Source organism: Mercenaria mercenaria, chromosome 12, assembly GCF_021730395.1.
Source record: "Mercenaria mercenaria strain notata chromosome 12, MADL_Memer_1, whole genome shotgun sequence".
NCBI lineage: Eukaryota > Metazoa > Mollusca > Bivalvia > Venerida > Veneridae > Mercenaria > Mercenaria mercenaria.
Window position 1 is genome coordinate 20,345,394 of NC_069372.1, and position 23,585 is coordinate 20,368,978.

Below are 23,585 nucleotides of genomic sequence, written 5' to 3' on the forward strand. Positions count from 1 at the left end.
AAATAACTCATACATCAAAACCAATTCAATACGATATTTGTCTGTGCAACATTCCTTATAGTGTTAGTATGGCTCATCATGAAAAATTTTGAGCAATAAAGAAGACGTTCACTTAATAAAAAGTCACAATATTACATAAATTGTGCCGGTGAGACGTTAATCCCCCGCCCTACCCTTCCTCCTCCAAAAAAAAAAGAAGAAAAAGATGACAACACACACACGCACGCACAAACAAAAAACTTATTTCTATTAATAATCGCAATTTTGTTCAAAACAGCATTGAAAACGAGAAGGTTACACTAAACTTGGTTAAAATATTTACTACACGTCAAAATACAACCTCTGAGTATGTTACTACATTGTATCCAAACAACATAAAACATGGTAACTTACAAAACATTTCAAAAGGAAAACTTCCGACAACTGCACAAGAACAAATATAAAATAATGCAAACGTTATCTGTCTTAGTCTACAAAGTTCACGACAAGAATTGTTAAGACTTTGAATTGTTTCTTTGAAACAGAAATTGGCTTAAAATGCTGTTTGTATTATTAACAAACGTTACAGGAGCAACTTTATTAAACTTCGCCGGAAATCAACAGTGTTTCTGACTTGTTTTCTCTCGTTTATACTAAACACAAGAATAAAGACTTTCATTTTAAAACTAAAACTTGTTTCTTAGGAAGTTTATTGGGTAACAAAATTTAATTTCTATTTTTTCTTATGTCAGTCATATTAAAATTGGTAAATTCTGTGAAATACTGTTAGTGTAATTTACACGGGAGTTTTGTTGTGTTTGAGGTCACAGCAATAGGTATGATAATTTTGGGACATTCTAACTTCAGTTGTCGTCCTATCTTTACACATATGTTCAATCATGTACAATAAAGTTTTCTGACATGATCCGTAATCCGTATTCAGACAAATAAAGGAAATAACATGATTGATTGACGGACCTAGTCATTGTCACTTATTTGTTGATTTTTTTTTTAAATAATGCGTTTATTTTAGTTTTTTGTTTGAAAGTCCTTTTAGAAAGATTGTTATGGACAAACGAGAAAACATTTACACTGGGAAACCCTTTCGGCTGACGATGGTTTTTTTCTTTGTTGTTCGCAAATGTCTCTGATAACTACCAAGATGGAAAAGCACATTAGATTGGAATTCTAATGATTGGCTTTTCTTTTAATATCTTCCGATATCAAACATACCATTAACATACAAAAAAAAAAAGATGTCATATTTTGATGTCCCGAAGCAAACCTAAAATATTTAACAAGCATAAGACCAACATGACAGCCCCATTATAGAAACGTCGTTTACGTCGTTTACGACCTACTTAACACATGACTAAAAACGTATACATTGGGACATAACCATACAATTAAGAAATATTTCAAAGAAGCCTAACCCGAAATGCTTTAACGTATAAAACAAAAGGGACGAGAAGCAAATTGGAATAGTTAATACACTTAATAAAGAAAAGCTATTTTAACTTGTTGGGAAAAACAGCGTAGATAAAGTTATTACTTACTGAGATAAGTTCTATCATTAGTCCCGCCGTTACATGACTGAAATACTGTTGAAAAACGGCGTTAAACCCAAAACAAACAAATCTATCATTAGTGTCAAAATACTAAACTGTATAAAGTAAAACATATAAATTAAGGTCGATCTGAGGTAACCATATTAGATACCAATGTACCCAATAACTTGTTTTAAGCCACAGCACCAAGATGATATCTTCCAAGGATACGCTTATGCAAACTGCGAAACAAAAGACCCCCCACCCCCCTCACTCAGTACTCACCTATCTGATATAACAATTTAAATTGCTGTAGTAGTTTCTCGGTGGCCTGTAACATAGGCGGCTGATGTTCAATGCTACGACACTTCGTTTCAAATAAAACTTTCTAGGTATAAATATATTCATCTAATGGTTACAGTGTTAATCTATAATTACATTGTTCTTCTTATGTCATGGTTAACAAGTAAATTTTACCTAAGTGCAAAATGCCATGCACAGTGCTTCGTCCGCGGTAGTTTTGTAACCTTTGATAGTGTATTCATTGCCGAATCAGATTCCTCAGTTACAATGATATTAAAAAATTGTCCAGTCAAGGATAAGATGTACTGCCGGTGTCTGCGTTTGCTGCAAGAAATAACTATAATATGTCTAGGTGTTGGAGTATGTTGTGAGTCTGGGTATCAGTTGTTTTTTTGCTACATAAGGATTTGTTGTACAGAATAATTCAATGTTTCGTTTGAAATGAACAGTAATCGAAGAAAACGTCATTCTGTTGTAAAACTTGTATGAAGTAGCCTATGTGGTTTGTGTTAAATAAAACTTCTTATTAGAAATGGGAAATTCTATAGAATAAAGATAGAACAACATCCAATAAAATTATTAGATATAAATAAAGTCACAATATTATAGAATACGGTTTATGATAAGAATGCTGAAAAACTGAATCACGAACATACTAAACTTATAACACTGATATGTAATTTAGCAACGATTGGCATGCTATAGAGGAAGAAGCTAAGAATTTTTTTTAAATTAAAAGTTCATGTATTAGTTGCCCATATATACTTTCTTACCATACCAATGCATGGTTCTGACCAAAGTGACTATTTAATGTGGAAATGAATAAAATTCATTTATTGTTTCAAGAAAAATTTCGCAGATTGCTGGATCAACAAAATTCAAAATCTTTGTCTCATGACTCAGGAAATCCATCAATTGCAAAATGTAATTATTTCTTTATAGATACTTCATTTCCGTGTTTCAATTAAGACGTTCTGTCATTGATTAATATTGCAATATGATTTGAAATATTTTCTTCAATTATTTCCGGTTTTACATTTTAAATTACCAATAGTCTGAACTAATGAATATAGATAATCTGAATTTTCTAATGAGAACATATATTAGGCAAAGTAAAAATATTCGGTGATTGACATTTTCTTACCTTATTTTGTTGCTGCCGACTGGGTAGCTTACACTGTTCATCATGTTCATCAAGTGGATACCTTCAACATTTAACTTATAAAACAGAAGTTTCACAAAGTTGTATGACTTGCATTCAGTACTAATGTATGTTGTTCAAATAGTGAAAAATCAACAAAAACAAAAACAAAATATCTATCATGAACTATTTGTTTTCATGTCCTCCAAATACTCGATAGGAATTGTTAGACTCTGAATCTACCTAATGTAATATGTTCATATGAAGATCTGTTGGAAGACAAACGTAGTAAGGTTTGATTGAGTCTGTTAAGAAAGGTTAGGAAGCGTATCTTTGGAAATATGGGTTAAGCTTCTTGGCCACTTGATCTTAATGAAATTATATATCTGTACTTTCTTTTAGTATACTGCAAATTTTTAACAATACAAGGCATACGTGCTACTTCACAGTGATTTTTATCATTTGTATTTACTGAGGCTAATCATAGTAAACCCATCGCTTGGCATTATATTCGCAGTTTACTTGGCAATATTTAGGATGAAGTTTCAGTATTCATCAATCAACCTTAACATTGCAATTGTGAGAAAGATTGTTTAAATTGATCAAGTTAATATTTCCATATACGATCTATATCATAAAAATAGTTTTTGAATCGTTGTGTATAGATTTCCTATCTGTTTGAATATTTTGATAAAATACAAATCCTTAGATCATTCGTTCAAAATACGGCTTTCTGAACGGCTCAAACTTATTCTCTGAAACGCATATATATATACGGCAAGACACACTTAATATCATCTGACATATTTTATCTTCTAACTTGTTTCAATGTATAAACCAGGACATGACAAAATGCATGTAAAATGTGTCAACATCTAAATTAATGACAAAAAAGCACACACAAAAAAACAAAAACACAAAAAAAAACAAAAACACAAAAAAAAAACAAACAGCCGGAATGTTTGTAATGGGTGCATTGTCAGATAGTCTACTATAAATGAAAGGTTTGTTTAAACATTAAATAATATAAATATTGTTGACAAAGATCGTTCCAATGATTATGTTAGAAAATTATTGAAAAACAGTAGCGTCATACAGTATGATTCATGAATTAATAAAGAAGGCAGTCAGAAAATATATTTAGCACTTGTCAATTTAATAGAAAAGAAAGTTTCAAACTTTTTGGTATGCAATACACTATCATCTTACAAAACTTGTATAATTTGGAACTATTTTAATGAAAATATTTTTTTCTTAAAGTGGGTACACATTTGACAATAAGTTATTGATGGTGAAACATGTTTGAATAATTATTTTGTAAGTTATAAGTCATTTTGTTTTGTTAACAAAAGTTTAAGCTATTGTTTATTCATAAGTTTAACATCAAATTTAGGAATATACTACATTTCGAACAAGCAATTTGTAACTTCTGAAAATTCATGTAATTGCACACGTATCAAAGTTTTTAGCTTCAAACCTGATTGTATTGAACTATATGTCGTTTTCTACTCACTATGAATTTCACTAGAGATAATGTACCCCAACAAGAGTTGAAAAATGCACGCATAAGCAATATAGTTTATTCTTTGTCATGTATTAACGCTATTAACTGTATTCAGTAACTCTAAAAACTCACATGACTGATTTTATTCAAGGAATAGATAACGGTTATGTACTTGTCATATGAATATAAAATACATTACAGCATTAAGAGTGTGTCTTGGTCGCTTACAAGGCAACTTATGGAAAAATTCATGTTTTTCACGTGATGGTCTGATGTATATAAACTCAAAAATGCTTCGCCTTGGGTATGACAAGATTTGCTTCAGTTAAGGTAGTTCTGCCCCTTTGGATTAAGAATTTTTCTTCAGTATAGTTTTTGATTACATCCTCGTTTTTCTAAGCTTCAGAATATACTTAGAAAATTCTGCAAATAAAAAAGAGTCTTGTAATGGAGGTTTTGCTAGCTAGACTGATTTGAAAAATTTGGACCTCCCGCAAGTTTTCATAATGAGAGTTTAAGGGCACATCACAATTTTCATAACATTTTTGCGAATAGAATTTTTTCTACAATGTAGATTTTATTGAAACTTCCCAGTCGTTAATAAACAGTGTGGGGAATCACGTGGCCCAAAATGGTACGATACACGGAAGTCAACATGGCGGATTGGTTATTTTTTAACCAATTTTCAAAGGTTGGTAAAAACTACAGCATCTATTTCATTCGTATAAAGCGAAGTCTATGCGTATGTTAATGCTTTCTCAGCGATGTATGTGTTTATGTCTACGTTCTTTCTAGCTTCTGAGTTACCTTCGAGGTTTTGACGGAACCGGGGATAATTTTGAAACTTAAAATAGTTGTTTACCATCAAAGGATATTTTTTGTTATCTTTTTAAGACTTTCGCACTGAGAAAAGTCCAGCACTGAGAAACACTAGTAGAAACAATCACCAGAACTCTGATTATATATTTGATTGAGTTAAGCCCCTTTAACTGGCAACGTTCTATTCAGAGTCAAGCACTGAGAAAAGTCGTGCGTGCTGTCTTACGGACAGCTCTTGTTTGTATAAATGTGTCTAAGTTTTAGAAGTATGTAAAGTCATCCACCGTCAGTCTTTGGAATCATAGAGTCTATTCAATATCTGTCTAATAGAATTCCGCGCAAGCCAGTACTAAGGGATGTGAGGGGTGTTGCACTTTCCATTACACTCAATAAAACCGAGTCTGCTATTATCCACTTGGATGTATTCAATGCTTCCTTAGGATCTTCTTACAGATTTTCTTGATATTATTTTAAAGGTTAAATAGCAAAATCAGTTAGAAAATATATAAAACATGTACATATTTGTTTTAGTTTTACCTCTGGAAAAGATCTGTTTACTTTAGATGCTTATCAAGTGCCATTTTCTAATACTTGACCAAAATAACTTTTGTTTTATTTTTTCTTTAGTTACTGGAAAACGTATTAGTATACAGAGGCCAAACCTCAAAACCAGCTGCCTGTGATCCGTTGTTGGTACTAAATAAAAGTTCAAAGGAAAACAGTTCCATATCAGAGTGGAAAGACTGTTTGAATGTACAGTCGTCAAACGTTATAGGGTGATTGTCTGCAGGCAGTAAATGCTCAATATTGATTGCGGGTCATATGTCGAGGTCAAAGAGACCTCAAAACTGGAAAAGATTTTTTCTACTTGACTGTGGAGAACGTTTAGACCAAAGACTATCAATATCACAGCATTATTGCATGTGGTCAAATACTGACCGTTTTGATTTTTCTGGAGTAAGTTAAAGGGCAATGCCACGGAGACGTCGAGACGGATAACAAGACTCTTAATCAGTAAAATGAAAACGCTTGTGCCATCATAAGATGATATCAAACGGATCTGGGCAATAGATTAAAGGTTCTAAAAATCTATAATTGGCATATTGCTGTCAAACAACCTAGGAAGTTGGCCTGTTGTCAATAGGTGGTCTTTATTTTTTAGAGTCAATGGCTAATCAAACAACACATCGTGTGCCAGTAAAACTGCTTTTCCAAATGGCTCTAAATAGTTTTTAAAGTGTACTAAAGCTGTTCTCGTATCTATTGACGGCACATATTCACAGTTATAGAACATATTGATCCCGTGTATTTCAATATTTGTTAACTTAGTAACGGCTTTTGGAATTTTACCACATGGTGGGCAAACATAGGTTTCGAATGTCCGTTCAGATTGAAGTTCTAAAGCAGCCAGTTGAATGATATCTGCATCTACCCCTGAAAAAAAAAAAACGACTACGATTATTGTTATTAACATCAAGATTTTCACCTTTAATATAGATTTTTTTTCTACCGAACAGTTTAGATGACAGCGTAGATGACAATGAACTGTATTTCACCATCAACAAAATTATAAATGTACATACATGATATTTATTTGTTTTAAGTGGATATAACATAGATTTGATCGACAGGTGATACAATTAAATATTTTTACGAGTGCGTAGCGCGAGTAAAAATGTTAGTATTGTATAACTCCTCGATGTGATATATCCATATCCATGCTAGTTGCCTTTACCTTAGAAAGTCCAGATGCTGAAAGTGCATTCACTGCTCAAAGCCCTAAATCGAATTATACACGCCTAAATGCAAAAACCGCTGAGGATAACGGGCAAGTCACGTGTCACCAAGTATCGTTGAATTATATCTATACCTTTTACTTTATACGTGTAACATATAATGTTTGTACATATGTTCCTCATATTTCCATGTATATCACTGTAAAAGAATTTGACTTGACTGACTCTGAGGTAGATGTATTCAGGCTATCACATGCGCACGCAATTAACCTGTTACAGTGCATGTCCGCGTACTGTATCACATAGTGTGCGTGACTGACGTAGTCTCTCCTAGGATTATTATTATTATCATTATTATTGTTGTTGTTGTTTTTTTTATTATTGTATTATTATTATTGAATAATAAAGAAATACGTACTGTGCAAATATAACTGCTTCCTTCGTTCTTTTGAGTTGCGGCTGCAGTGTGGAAGGGACTTATGCTTGTAATCCTTCTCTAGTTTGAATCAACACCACTCGTGATCAGCACACGTATCATGTGACCCAAATGAATGGGGTACAATGGCCGCGATGCTACGGTGTGCACGTTAATTTGTTAGAAAATCTATTCATCTATTCAAAATAAAACAATCAAAAGTGTTAGAATTAACTAAAACACTGAACTTTTACTCAAACCTGCTGCGAGTTTGGTATTAATATCAAAGCATCGGGCCGCTCCTGATCCATCTATGTTGTGCATTTTCCCTGTCGCTACCGACCATATCATAGTACAGTCTCGATATTTTATGTCTGAAATAGACGCGAGGCCAAATCGTTTCTCCTTTTCAATGTCCTACAAATGCAGGTGTTCTCGACAGTTGTGGCAAGATAATTTTAAGCCACTTGCAAGGAATTTCAATTCCACTATTCTTCGCCCGTGAGTCCAGGAAATCTGATCCGAGTCTTCTGCGGGGCGGTCTTCAGCATTATCTGTCTGTACAGTACTCGGGTTCTTAAACGAATGTTGTTTTAAAATCTCTCTGTGTTTTTCTTTATTTAACGAAGAAAATTTCCCTTTTTTTCTTATCATTTTTATCGTTTGCTGTTTATACGTTATGACGTCATTTCCTCAGCAGTGTACAACTTTTTTGCGCAAAAAAGTGGATGATAAGAATGAAAAGAGAATTGTCAGTTTCAAAAATAAAACATGCTTAAAAGCAGACATTATAAGAACGCATCACATGTCTGCTTGATATACAAATATACAATAATGGAAATAAATCGCCATTGTCATTAATAATATTAAAAAAGCATTTTTAGCCTTTTCAATGTTGCATTTTTTAACTTTCGAAAGTTTTTAACTTTTACATTCAAGGTCAAGTAGCCAATGTAGCTATATAGCTACTTGACCTTGAATGTAAAAAGGTAAATGACGTCTACAGTAACGTAACACAGATTTCATCTATTAATTCATTTTGAAACGATTGACTCCTATTTTTTATTACATTTATAGTTTCCTTTGTCTTTTCACTATATGAGAAAAAAATTATAGCGAAATCTACCGTTTAGAATTTAACTTATTTTTCCATTTTCTTTAAAATGCCGTGCGATATTTTTAACGGCTATGGACGTCGGTCGGGAGGAAAACTGAACAGCAGGACCGTGGAACATCAATAAAACATCTCAAAATCATATTCTCCAGAAAGACGTACTTCAACACAACAGTGTTCACTTTTAACCAATGAAATCGGATAACAAATGTTAAAATCAGATGTATTTAATGTTAAAAAGACGCAGTTTTACTTCTACCGCTAGGTGGCGCTCCGACGTCAAAAATAACGGTGTAAATTTTACAGAATAACGCTACTAAACGAAAGCTAATACATTTGTGTTCATGTATACAAAAAATCATCAAGATATAAGATGTTGCCGATATTTGGGTGGAAAGTAGCGACCTACCTTAAGTTTTTGCATGTACGGTAATATCTCAGTACCCACTGATGGGAATTAATTGAATCTTTACACACTCGTTCACTATGATATTCTGACATGCACTGCACTGAGCTCATAACTCTACGTTGCATTTTTACAAATTCATGCCCTTTTTTTCTTTTGTATTCAATCAATTGACAAAGCTGCTGAATAGTCGAACGTTGCTGTTCTCCCGACAGCTCGTTTTTAAAGCTTTTTGCTGGCCTTTGTACTTCCGAGGTCGACATGCTGAAAATTTGTTTTGTTGAGAGACAGAACAGTGTACAAAATATATGATCGGGAATAAAAGCAAATAGTAGATTTTTAAATGAATGTTCATTTTTTAAATGCCCTTATATTGTTATATAGTGGTTATTTTCCAGCCCCTGTAAGTCGGACATTTTTGTAAGCAGCACACATTTTATGTACGGTTTGGTGCATATGCCCTCGGATTTAAATAGTAACTTCATATTCATAGCATGTCTCGTACAATTTGCATCTACCTTGACTGCACATGAAGATGATAGATTCACAGCAAATAAGGACTTCAGTCACTTTATTTTACACCCTCATCATAATTATTTTGCCGTGACTGGAAACAAAAATTAAAAAAATTCCATAACCCTCTTTATTAAAAATCAATGGCAAATTTAAGTAACCTTCCATGCAAATGCAAATCATTTATATCTTCAGTTTACGGTTTCAGACTATGCAACAAGCAATTGTTATAAAATTATTTGAAGTCCATTTTGTTACTTTGTAATCGCTTATTTTTCATAGAGTTAAGAAGGCGAAATTGAAAGTATAGCATATTTTCGTCGGTTTTCCCATACATAACAAATCCCCAGATGTAAACAATCAACAATACGACCACACGCAATATAGTTCCAAGATTCCAAGTACAAAGAATCGTGAATGTTTTGTCTCCGATTTCTCACTGTATTAATGCGCCGAGGTTCGTAGCTGGGAATACTTACATCTCGGAAACCAATTGTGTAGTTTTGTGATATTTTAGAAATGAGTAAATGTCTAAAAATAAATGAACTGATGACTTAACACCATCCAGTATTTGCTGGAATTTTAATGTTAAGAACAACAAATGTTTTGAAATGAAATAAGATAAACGTACTTTCAGAATTTTAAAAGATACTGCCAAACATATAAAGGTATGAAGAAGTGTCGACTAATAAATAGCACCCATATAAGAAGTATTTGGACTTACAATATGAGCAGCACTACGAGGGTTGTCCCAGAAAATCGCGAACTTTTTTATTATTTCGAAAATTAGCGACGCATGAAATATTTGTTTTAACTGGTGTTATTTCAATGTATACTCTACAGGACAATATAGTTTAAAATTGAATACCTCTCATATTATTTGAGTATTATTTAAATAATGGACGGCAGTCAGTGCTAGTCGGCGCACGTTCAGTTTCCCTCCTACAAAAAGAAGCGGCTTCCATTTAAACTCCTGTAACTTACCCGATATACATCTCATAGGATTAGAAGTTATATCATCTTTAATGGCAACGTGTGACACGTAATTATGTTGCATTTCAAGTCTTTGACATTACTTACTTTAAAATGGTGATGTAGTTCTGAAAGTGGCAGTCGCACGCACTTTCTGAAATTGCGACGTCAGATAAGTTCGCGGCGCAGAAAGTATTAATAAAATATTGTGTAGGTCGCACTATGACTCCTTCACAAACAAAACGGGACGTGGAAAATTCTAGAAGTCGGGCAAATGTTAGCAGGACACTTGTCTTAACGTTGCACAAACGTTTTAAGGAAGGTTGGGCGAGTGATTCAAAGAGAGGGCGACAAAATACTTTTAATACTTTCTGCGCCGCGAACTCATCTGATGTTGCCATTTCTGAAAATACGTGCGACCGTTACTTACAAAATTACATCACCATTTTAGTACAAGTGACGGCAAAGACTTGAAACGCAAAATAATTACACGCCACATGTTGCTATTAACGACGATATAATGTTTAATCGTGTGAGATGTATATCGGGAAAGTACAAGAATTTAAAAGGAATTCTTTTTGTAGGTGGAAAACAAAGTGTGCGCCGACTAGCACTGATTGCCGTCCATTATTTAAAAAATACTCAAATAATATGACAAATATTTAATTTTAAACTCTATAGTCCTGTCGAGTATAAGTTGAAATAACACCAGTTGAAATAATTATTTGATGCGTTGCTTATTTTCGAAATAATAAAAAAAAGTTCGCAATTTTCTGGGACAACCCTCGTATTTGTTACTTTTTATTTCTACCAAGTAAGATAGGATGCAGCAGACGAAAATACTAGAATCAGAATCCTTCTGTATGTGTGACATTGAAACAATTAAGCATATTATTAATAGTTTTATTTACATTAGAAAAAAGAACTTCTGATGAGATGTAGATACTAAGCAGATACAATTTGATCTTTACTAAGTAAACGGGGTCAATTACTTAAAATTGTCCACATTATGACTTTACACGAAGAACATTATAATTTTTCACAGACAATACTAAGCTTATACATTGACTTACATAAGGAATTTTCATGGACCATTTATGACTTTACATGGACCACAAAATGCTTTTACATGGACTATATCATGACTTTACATGAACCAAATTATGACTTTAAATGGAACATTATTATAACACATGGGTCACATTATGACTTAAAATGGAACATTATTATAACACATGGGTCACATTATGACTTAAAATGGAACATTATTATAACACATGGGTCACATTATGACTTTAAATGGAACATTATTATAACACATGGGTCACATTATGACTTAAAATGGATCATATTACGACTTTAAGGACCGCATCATGATGTTACATGTACCGCGTTATGACTTAACACCGAAGTACACAGATCACATGATGATTTTGCATGGGCGATATCATGAATTCACATCGACCACATTAATGATTTTTTTAGATGGAACACATTGCGATTTTACATGAAAAACGCTATTACTTCACATGGCCTCTTAAATAAATTGTTTTTGTTGAATAGCGTTTTCCCTTCGTAATGAGTTTCTATATTTGTTTTACATTATCGTACCTTGTAAATCAGTCATGTAGACTTAGAACATTACATGCATTGATTTAATCCTTTTGCTACTTTTTATGTCCCCGAAGGGAGGCATATTAGTTTTCAACTGTTCGTCCGTTCATTCGTTCGTCACAACGTTAACGTTTTGCATGAAGGCCAACGTTAACTTCAGCATGAAGGCCAACGTTAACTTAAGCATGAACGCACTTTACTCGCGAACCACTGCACCCAGGACCTTCAAATTTCACATGCTGATAGTACGTATTGAGTACACAAACCCTACTGACTTTGGGGTCACCAGGTCACAGGGGCCAATGTTAACTTTTTGCCTGAATGCACTTTACTCACGAACTACTGCACCCAGAACTTTAAAACTTCGCATGCTGATAGTACTTTTTGAGTTCACGAACCTACTGATATTGGGGTCACCAGGTCAAATGTCAAGGTCATAGGGGCCAATGTTAACTTTTTGCATGAAGGCACTTTACTCGCGAACCACTGTACCCAGGACCTTCAGACTTCACTTGCTGATAGTACCTATTAAGAACACCACTCCTACTGACTTTAGGATCACCAGGTCAAAGGTCAAGGTCACAAGGGCCAATGTTAACGTTTTGCACGAAGGCACTTTACCTGCGAACCACTGCACCCAGGACCTTCAAACTTCACATGCTGATAGTACTTATTGAATTCACGATCCCTACTGACATTGCGGTCACCAGGTCAAATGTCAAGATTACAGGGGCCAATTTTAACTTTTTGCATGAAGGCACTTTACTCGCGAACCACTGCACCCAGGACCTTCAAATTTCACATGCTGATAGTACTTATTGAGTACATGACCTCTACTGACTGGGGTCACCAGGTCAAAGGTCAAGGTTACAGGGGCCAATGTTAACTTTTTGCATGAAGGCACTTTACTCGCGAAACACTGCATGCAAGACCTTTAAACTTCACATGCTGATAGTACTTATTGAGTACACGACCCCTATTGACTTTGGGGTCACCAGGTTAAAGGGCAAGGTCACCAGGTCAAAGGTCAAGGCGCTGTGGGGGCTTTTGTCACCATTAGTGACAGCTCTTGTTTATAATATGTAGTAGTTATTTGCACAAAAACAGAATCTTAGGAAGAAATCAGTTTGCGTGAAACTTATTTATTTCCGTACAATACGTACATACATACATACAAGTGAAATATAAACAGGCACAATATACGTAAGCTTTGATCAATCATTTGCTATTTAAAGTAGTTTTGTTTCTTTGTTTGTTTTTGGTTTAACGCCGTTCTTAAACAGTATTTTAGTTATGAAACGGCGGGCAGTTAACCTAACAGTGTTCCTGGATTCTGTACCAGTACATACCTGTTCTCCTCTAGTAGCTGCCAACTTCCCCACATAGAATAGAGGTGGAGGACGAATGATTTAAGACAACATGTCTTTTATCAAATCGTCACAGAAAACATACCCGGGGACCGAACTCACGACCCCGCGATCCGTAGACCTGCGCTCTCCCTACTGAGCTAAGCATGCGGAACTTAAAGTAGTTTTGAAAATACGCAATGGAACATAGCAAACATAAATTACACAATACATCCGTCGGTATAATACATTTGAAAATAAAGTGATAAAAAATTAAATGTAAAAGGTAAAAAGTCAAAGTCAAGAAAAATATTCGCTGAGAACTTACAAAACAAGATGCTGAACTAGAAAATCGTATAAGAGTGAGCTTAATAAATATATCATCGTCTGTCAATTTGCTCTCTTCTTCGTGTTCATATTGACATTAAACTCAAAGTCATTTAATTAAATACACAACTCAATTTAAAGTCAATGTAACAAAAAAAGAAAAGAAAAAAAAAGAACACTTCTTTTCGATTTCCTGTTGCAATTAAACTATTTTAGTAAGTCATCAAGATCGTACCCATCATCGTAATCTTCATACATATCTTGCAGGAAATCATTGTCATCGTACATGTCACCATCATCATAGTCATCTTGAACTGATTCAAAGTTCTCTCCTCCGAAATCGTAGTCTATAGGCGCAGCCCGAGCAAGGATATTCAGCAGTGTTCTGACAGGTTGTTATCGTGTTGTTCTCACTTTAATAACTACACCGCCTTTATTCGTCAAGTTTGGCAGCTGTTTAGCGAATTCTGGATCAAATTCACTGATCAACTGCTCAGCCTGTTGTGAATTATCAACTTCATTTTCCGACAGTTTTTTCTTGCTTCTTCTTAGAATATGGTAAACTGTATCCCCTCTCTTTGTGATGATTCTTGGGTCTGCTCCATATTTTACGAGAAGAGTTCGTATTAGCTCAAGCTTGGCCTTCTCACATGCAGCGTGGAGCGGGGTTTTTCCATACTTATCCCTTGCATTTACATCAGAGTACCTTGCTAACTGTTTTGCAATTTCATCTAGATTTTTATGAATTGCTGCATGGAGAGGGGTAAAACCTTGTTTTTGCGGTTTTCTCTTATTAGTTACTTCATACTCTAACAGTTTTCTAATGCAGTATTCTTGCTTCTTCATTATTGCGAAGAACAAAGGTGTCTGACCATAGAAATCTTGAACATTTGGATCCGCTGTTAGATCAATCAATGCATTTAGGAGCTTTTCATTTTTCTTCCAGACTGCAACATGGAACAAGGACATGCCTTTGATGACAGATTTTGTACCATATGATGAAATACGTAGTTTGTCTTGTGTACGGTCAGCAACGTATAGCTCACGAAGTATTTCAATGTTACCTCTAACAGCAGCAATGTGTATTGGATAATGCCCTCTATGATCTTTTACAGTCAGTGAAGCATGCTTCCTAAGTAAAAGCTTTACAAGTTCCATATTCTCTAAATCCACTGCTAAGTGTAGTGGTGTTCTTTTGAACTTTCCTCCTTTGATATTGAGTGGAGCACCAGCCTCAACTAACATTTCAATGACATCTTCATGTTTGTACAATATTGCCTTATGTAGAGCCGTCATTTTAGCAGTGTTTTGTACTCCAGTGTCAGCACCCGAGGTAAGCATGCATTTAACAGCTTCAGTCAGCCCTTTTCGCGCGGCTACAATCAACGGAAAGTTCCCATTAATCGCATTTCCTCTGTCATTAACGTCAGTTCCAGGGTGTTGTAAGAACATATTCAGAAGCTCTATGCTCTTATGCATTGCAATGTAAATAGCATCTCCAGTCACCTTTGCCCCATGGCTCAGTAGGAATTCAACTGACTCTTTCTGTTTCGAGTGTGCAGCTAGAAGTAATGGGATAGAATGGTCGACATTTTCCTCTCCAACAATCTCTCTAGTGATGACTTCCTTCGCAAACACAATTGCTCCACTGTACCATGCATATCCCATCAGACACATATCAAGCTGTTTCTTCCATATCCCGTAATCAAGGAAATAACCCTTCATTCTCATCACCGGGGCAGAAAAAACCTCATTTACTAGGTCCTCTTCAACGACGTAGTCAATGAACTCCTTCACAAACTTTTCTGAGCTAAAAGCTTTATGTTTAATGATACCAAAATCTATCGTGTTTATTATTTTGATGTCGTTGTTTCTTTGTCCCGTTCTTTGTAGCGTTTGAAATTCATCTGCTGTTGGAGTTTCTGCAACGGTATTGCAGTGTTTACGTAAAAGCATATTACTGCATTTTTCAATTAAGTAATGAAACTGTCTCTCCTTTAAGCTTACTTTAAAGTCATCTCGCGCGGCTTCACCAATGGAAATATACTCCATCAGAAAATCTCTAGGACAAATTTCCACAGTTTCCTCTGGCTTCTTCTTCCCGATGACCAGACCGACCATGTCCCCAATGACATTGTGACTGAACGCATATTCTCCTGTCGCTTCACTGAAAACTAGATATCCTCCAACATGAGTATCAAGTGATAGTCGCATTGTCTCGAGAAATTCTTTATCAAGATCGTGGTCGAATATTTCTGCTATTAGTTTGATATGGTCTGAAGCAGTTTTCCTGGTCCTTAGTTCATCCCGTGATAATCGTTTATTTTCTTTGGCCCAAACAGCAACAAGTGCCAAAAATTTATCCTTCTCTTTTCCTTTGTATAAATCTTCTAAATATTTCTTGTAGTGTGATGCAGGTTTCTTGAAAAAGGCTGCTCCTTTCCGCAACATGTTTTCATTTCTGACAAACATAGATGCACACTCAGGGAAGCCAAACAAGAAATCGTTAATGTCTTCCGTCGGCCCTTTTGAAGCTTCGACACATTTAAATATAGTGTAGTCTTCAAGCTGTTTCTCATTTTTCTCTGCTTGCATTTTAAGAATGTTAGTTTTCTCATCATGTGTGAGTTCGGAGGAGGTAAGCAGAAGAACGGTTTCATTTTCATCTTTGAACATTGGTAAAGAACCCAGTTCCTCCTTAGATTCCTCAAATATGTAATGCCTGGATGTTATAATTACTCTCACGGCCTTTTTCTTTGCTGCTCTTTCTATATCAGTAAGGTATTGTCTCCAATCACCTACTAACTTTTGATCAAGCGCACCTGCACCAAATATGTCATCTATTATAACTGTATCAAACAGCTTCAAAGACAGATCAATCTTACGCCAGTCAGATGGTGTGACCAACTTCAGGCAGTTTCGAGGCTGACTCATGTGTAGCGCAAGTCTAGCGGCCATGGTTGTTTTGCCTTCGCCTGGGTGACCGGTGAGTATAGCAATTTGTTTCTCCTCAAGAACTGCCTTCGCTTTCTGATAGGCAGCAGTTTCTACATATCGGTCATCGTCTTGATAGTCTTGGAAAAACAGTTCTGTGTTTGCTGAAATAACATCGACCAACAAGCTGATAATGATTATTAATTACCAGTTCTGCGTTTTATTAGAATGAATACCAAAAGACATTTCCTAATTATATACTAGAAATAATGATGACTTTGAAAATTCAGTAGAAGGTATAGATATAGTCGTAACTGAAAACATTTGTAAACTATAAGCAGAAGTAATGTAGATTTTCGCAGCCAGTAAGAAAAAATTATTCATGTATATCGCACCTGTTGCCTGTGCATGACAATAATGAAGTACTGTCTGTGATTATTGCAGTGATTTTTGGCAGTAGCTTTCAACAGTCTTTATCAAATTAATTCCTTGACTCACCTCTTATACTTCTCATTTCTTCAGTAACTAAATCCAGTTGTCTGTCTTTTATATCATCAATTTTCTGCTTCTGGTCAGGTATATTGCATTTCGTAGCAAGTCGAAGCATTACCTAAAATATTTGAATGAAACACAAAGTTTTACTAGTCGTTTATCAAAACAATTATATGTAAATTGGTACTTCTTTTCAAAAAATGTTTTCTTTAATAAAGAGGATCTATGATGATCTATCAACGCAGTAACGTTCTCTGGATATTAAGTTTGCTAGGTAAAGGTGGTATTGTCCGAAATATTTTCTAACTTTCACTTAGATTGTTATATAAAATTATGTCTTTACTGTAGAGTACGAGTGGAGTTTTGTATCTTATCTCTTGGAAAATTACAGAAAACAAATTACTTGTTGCATTATGAAATGATATGTACTTGACTTGTTGTAATTATCTTTTATATATTTAATATTTTTCTTTAGTTTTTAGCAGGGCTTTATATTTTGCAGGTATTTAAACCTCTGTGGCAACAAAATATAGGAATTTGTCATACTTAAGATGATACTGATAAAACAGGACCATGATGGCCCTTTATTGCTTATCTTTGCTGTGCAGCTCAAACACGTATATCAAAAGGCATTTTTACAACCATTTCAGATAAGCTATCGAGATCAGTTTGAAATGTACAAATACTAAACAATATATTTGTAGTACATGTAGAAGTAGGAGTATGGGGTCCTCACACGAAAACAATTCTAATATAATTACTATACAGTTTGTTAAGCCATTGTACACCGACACACTTTGAAAACCCAACAGATTGACAATAAAACATCGAGTTACCTACCGATTTGAAATTTATTTTATTTGATACTATAAGATCTTTGTAGCATTCCTGCAAAGTTTCATGAACAACAACTATACAACAAACATAACTCACTGAGACACTTAGGTCGATGAAAAAATAAATATCAGACTAGGTATCTTCATGTTGATATGTATGAACACCTTCTGTGTCACTATTTTGTTGTCCTTTTGCCAAAAGGATATGAAGTTTTGACATTTGTAATATTTCGACACAAATTTATCAGAAAATGCAAACTGCTTGAAACATCGAGGTAGATGTCGTTTTATTTTTTGATAGGAGGTTCTGATAAAATAATGAATTTTGTTCCTTTGATGTTTTGTGCATTATATTATGATTTATTTACCGAGACGAGGACTATTAATTAGTAAATTCATACTGGTTTGAATTCTAGAAACCCAAGAAACTTGTCAGTAATCTTTGATTTTGAAGCTATGTAGAAAATATCAGTGTAGCGTTAGAATATTTAACAACCATTGAACTAAAAATAGTATATGGGCCGCACCATGAGAAAACCAACATAGTGCGTTTGCGACCAGCATGGATCCAGACCAGTCTGCGCATTCGTGCAGTCTGGTCAGGATCCATGCTGTTCGCTTTCAAAGCCTATTGCAATTAGAGAGACCGTTAGCGAACAGCATGGATCCTGACCAGACTGCGCGGATGCGCAGGCTGGTCTGGATCCATGCTGATCGCAAATGCACTATGTTGGTTTTCTTATGGCACGGCTCAATTATATAATTTCTTGAAATTACTTCAGGTAATTAATAGCCTGCAGTATTTTTAATGTACATTTAATAAAACCATTCCATATTCTAATTTATATCCAATAAATTGTCACCTCAGTGCGAAAAAGGTCTCGCTGCCTTTTTATTTCAATGCAGTTTTGCGTTAAGGCGAAGGAACATTCTTTTTACTGTACACTCTGGATTAAGTTTCATATACCTTGTTAGTAAAGTGATAACGAAATGTATCGACTCATCTATTCGGTGTCACTTATCATTTTTAGGAAACTGAACGGTCTTGTAACTAACTAAAATTGCTTGAAATGTGACAAATTTGCCTTTGAATTAAAGTTTTTTTTTGTTGAAAGGTATATACAGTACCTTTTGAATACAGTGTCAATTTGTGTATTTATCTATTCCGATAAGGCACTTATGTTTCAAGCTTTAGCATAATTGCATACCCGCTAAATACACAGAAAAGATCAGAAACTCTATTTAACTTGTTAACAAGCATACCTTTTCCACCAAATCCCACATTGTCTCAAATTCCACCTGCTCAAGTGAAGCAACCTGCTTATGCTGCATCTGGATAATTAGATAATGTGACATTCATAGTTAAGTTTACTTTTGAGCGGGTTATTAATGTGTACTGTATGGACAGACTGTTTGCTGTACATCTAGATACATTCTATGCTGTAGACTCTACATGGAAAACGACAGCAATGGTAAAATTTGAGAGTGAATGAGTTAATTACTTTGCAAAGAAGCTTACACAATAAGTAATAAAATTAACATAGAAATGAGACTTTGACTTAACATGAAGTAAACCAAGGCAACTTTGACTAAAATGAAGCCAATCAAAACGACTGAAAACAATATCTAAGCATTTACTCAGTTTTCAAACAATTAATCGACCAGGAAATGCCTTAATTGTACACAGAATGCTGTATAGTTCATTTTACTTGTTCATAAGTCTGATCATACCTGATTTCTCAAGTTCCTTAAACGAGCAATGTCGGCCACCTCTTCAACCACCTTATCCGGTATTTTACTGTTGTCGTCTTCACTCCACCATTTCGACTTGAGTCCACATATGTTCCTCAGAAGATAAACTAAAAGTGATATATCGAATGTATCTGAAGAAGGTGGGCGATACTGTGGAAATAAATTACTTAACTGTGTTTTGCTGAGAAGGCTGTTTTTCTTTGCATGGTTAAATGTTTTCGTACACTGTTGCAGCTTAGCATGGAGTTGTGGCGGTGGCACAGAATGATCAAATCTTGTCTTTAAAATAGCTGTCCCTTCTTTTACAATAAGTAAATGAAGCCGGAGATAGTATGCCTCTTTCTGCTCGGGATCAACTGGTGCTCCGCTTGCTGCTCCTCCAAGTGCTCCACCAGGTACTCCTCCAAGTGCTCCACCAGGGGCTCCGCCAGGTACTACACCAGATGCTCCTCTAGGAACTAATCCTGGTACTCCGCCAAGTACTCCTCCAAAAGCCATTTTTATCTTTTGTCACAATCTGAAGAAAAACAATACAACAGTAATGTTTAACCAATACTATTACGAAGTCCAAGGAAGGTTGAATTTAGAACTGTTCTTTGTAAACGACAAAACATTTGCTCATTTTGTTTTGACTCAAAGTTTTCATTACTCTTCGTTGAATTCCCCACTGTGTATTTGATATTTATATCTATGTAATATGTAATACTCATTTTTATGGTCAATACGGGAAATTTATTATATACTTGCAAACCAGTTCAAAATAGTTCTGCAGACTTTAAAAGTGTATAAATTAATGATGACACCTTCATTATGCATATCCGATGAAAAAAAAATCAAGAACAATTTTACGAAGAAAACAATATAAAAATTGAAAATATTTTGCCATAAGGCACACTAGGGATGAGATATCAAAAGTCTTGACACGTAAGACATAATGCACAGATGCAGTGTCGAACAAATCATGCAGATCTCAATCATGTACAGACAATATTTTTGTGCTCTCACTTAACATACGTGTTTTGTATTAAATGCGAATTGCCTGGACTACTTTGTGAGTACCAAGTGAACGAATATAGTACGTGTAAGCTCTCAATGCAACCGTAACAGTAAAATTCTCTTGTAATTGAAAATAAGTGTAATCTTTAGCGTAACATAGTTATACATAATTTTCACTCGAGTTATTTAATTGTCTTTGATATATTTAACAATACATATTACCTTTATTTTAAAAGCAAAAGTGAAAATGACATACATGTACAACTAATGTTTTAGCGCTTTGGCCTTCGTCATTGTTCCTGTTTTAAAGTAGATCTACAAGGACTTCATATGGAAAATATATTTGAGTACCACTATTTTGTAGAAAGAATCAAAATATTTCCATACTTTAGGCTGTTAAAAGAAAACAATTTTTTTTCTCGAAAAGTAAAAAGGCCGAATGCACATTTTGGGATTTTAAAACACTTGACCATCGGCTGAATTTTATAGGCAGTTACTTCCATTCATGTAGACCTATTATTTATATGTAATAATGTTCAGCAATATATCTATGTGTTCAGAAGGTTTGCTTCATAAATCAGATATTTGCAAATGAATGTTTTAAAACGAATTAGTACATGTTAAAGTATCGATCAGTTTCAGGGACGGTATCAAGGATGGGTTCCGGGGACATTCCCCTACGGAAAAATCGTTCACAGATAAACACCAAGTAAATCAAGCTGACGTATATTTTACAAACAAGGGGCCTAAGTATTTGATACAATGTCATCTTTTAAATTTGTTCATAAAATCATTAAAGTTACAGCTTTTAAATTCGACTTCAGACCTATTCCTCCTCGGCAGCAGTTATAAATACTAATATAATATATTATATCATGTTTTGCGAATGATTGATGTCTCACTTTCAGGCTATAAAAGTGTTTGCCAGCCAAAATTTAGACAGCGCGCGTCGGGTGCACCCCACTCTGGACACGCCCTTGAGTTTCATTTTTATTTTCTGAAAATTTGTTCTGATAACTCGAACATACTGTATTGATCAGTTACTATTTAGGGTACATAATGACTGCCAAACAGAAGAGAAAGTTAAAGAACTCCCATAGAGTTCACATACTGTGAAAAATAAAAACAACTTTAAAACCGAAAGTCGGAAATTTTCATTGGTTCCTACTTTCGGTTTTAAATGCTGGATAAACGATAAGAGTTGGTTAAAATATGTTAAACTGTGAAAAGTACAACAAGTTTTACATGTTTTATAAATGCATTATACCGATATTATATGGTATTCCTATCCGAATAGCACATCGATATCAAGGAACAAGCTTTTAAGTTTACGTGACATTGTTGCAAGTATAAAATCGATGTTGACACATGCGCCTTGAAACGGAAACTGAAATAACATAATGCGGATTATGTAATATTTTGCGGCTTACACTATACTTGTGATCATGCGATTTTTGTGGTACGAACTGAATTGCGGAGAGCGTTCATTTTAAATGATATTTTTATATATCATTGTGGCGGTAAATACGAGAAAGGGTTTAAACCATTTTTTATACACGACATTCTTAAATATAATTTCTGATTGATATTTACCCGAATTAGATTCCATTCATTTATTTATAACATGCTTTGAATGACAAGTTTTCGAAAATCTTGTTCACGTGCAATCATAGTACAAACACTTACATACCGCTTTCACATAATACATTCGTGGGCTTCAGACTATAATCTCAAATCAAAGAAACATCTTTCTATATGTTTAAATTTAATTGGTTACATGGTTGGACTTATACCAACTTCCATTTACTTAATGATATTTGACCGTCAGCAAAAATGTACGAAATTCCTATTTGTCCAGTATCGACTTGATGTCAGAAAAAATATATGACCGATATACGAGTGTTGATCCAAAAGTAATGTCACAGTAGCTGTAAAATCATGTATAATGAAAGGAAATAAACAAAAAATGCATACCGAAGTACCTTTATCTATTTGCAATATTGTCTAAAAATATCGATACGATATATTGCATAGTTTTTACGACATCGATATATACGGAAGGCATACTTGAAGCGATCGCCGCACGTCACTGACGTTATTGACGTCCAAGACGACGTTTCTTAGTGACCGCAATAAATATTAATTCCTTTTAAATGTATCGTCCTTGATTGTCTATACAGCGCTAATGTCTGTTCACCCATTACGGAGAGCAGCAACATACCAGTCCTTTGAAAGAGATGAAAATACATTTTCACAAAAAAATTCAAATGATCTTGAAAGGTTCTGGAAATGGACCCTTCGGAGTTTATCTTTAAGATGAGGAAAAAGCGCAAAATCACACGGCGCCAAAGCCACAGGTCTTCCGGTTCTCTGACGATCCTCTAGTGACTCTTCGCCGTCCCTGAAACGCTCATACCACCTGTATACTAGTCTCCTGTTCACTGTTTTTGGTCCATATGTGTAATTTATCGTCTGCATGGCCTCTAACGGTGATACTCCTAATAAAACAAAAACGCAGAACAGCGCGATGCGGTGTTTTGTCAGAAGTCGACACATTTGCTCTCAGCATAAACAAGCGTTAACACAGCATAGATATTTTCAACGAGCGATGACGCCAATAAAATTTCAACAGCAAACGGCTGATCTCGAGATACGTGATGTCACGTTGTAAAAGTTTCATATGATTCAGCGCGTTATTTTAAAAAAGATCGGTGGCTGCATTTGACAGTTTTGTTAATGAACCAATAATATTTTAGCGTGCGGCGACATAACGTCAGTGGTATTTATTGAATTCTTGGTCATTTTAAAGGAAAGAACGCCGGGAATAAATATTTTGCCA

At 34.8% G+C, this 23,585-nt stretch overlaps 1 protein-coding gene across 1 annotated transcript; it reads right to left on the reverse strand.

The window, feature by feature from the left end:
* Positions 1–13,163: 13,163 nt before the first annotated feature.
* On the reverse strand, positions 13,164–22,121 carry LOC128547261 (uncharacterized). The gene is made up of 5 exons (XM_053519373.1): positions 22,014–22,121; positions 19,730–20,267; positions 19,262–19,330; positions 17,169–17,280; positions 13,164–16,834 (listed from the first exon to the last, which is right to left on the reverse strand). Exons 2-5 carry the CDS (start codon positions 20,246–20,248, stop codon positions 14,133–14,135), a joined length of 3,402 nt encoding a protein of 1,133 aa, XP_053375348.1. The 5' UTR covers positions 20,249–20,267; positions 22,014–22,121; the 3' UTR covers positions 13,164–14,132.
* Between the last annotated feature and the right edge of the window lie 1,464 nt (positions 22,122–23,585).

Coding starts and splice junctions, on each gene's coding strand:
- LOC128547261 (XM_053519373.1), bottom strand. CDS start 20,248: ATGGCTTTTGGAGGAGTACTTGGCGGAGTACCAGGATTAGTTCCTAGA. Junction 19,331..19,729: donor TAAGGAACTTGAGAAATCAG/GTATGATCAGAC, acceptor CTAATTATCCAG/ATGCAGCATAAGCAGGTTGC. Junction 17,281..19,261: donor TGTGGGATTTGGTGGAAAAG/GTATGCTTGTTA, acceptor CAAATATTTTAG/GTAATGCTTCGACTTGCTAC.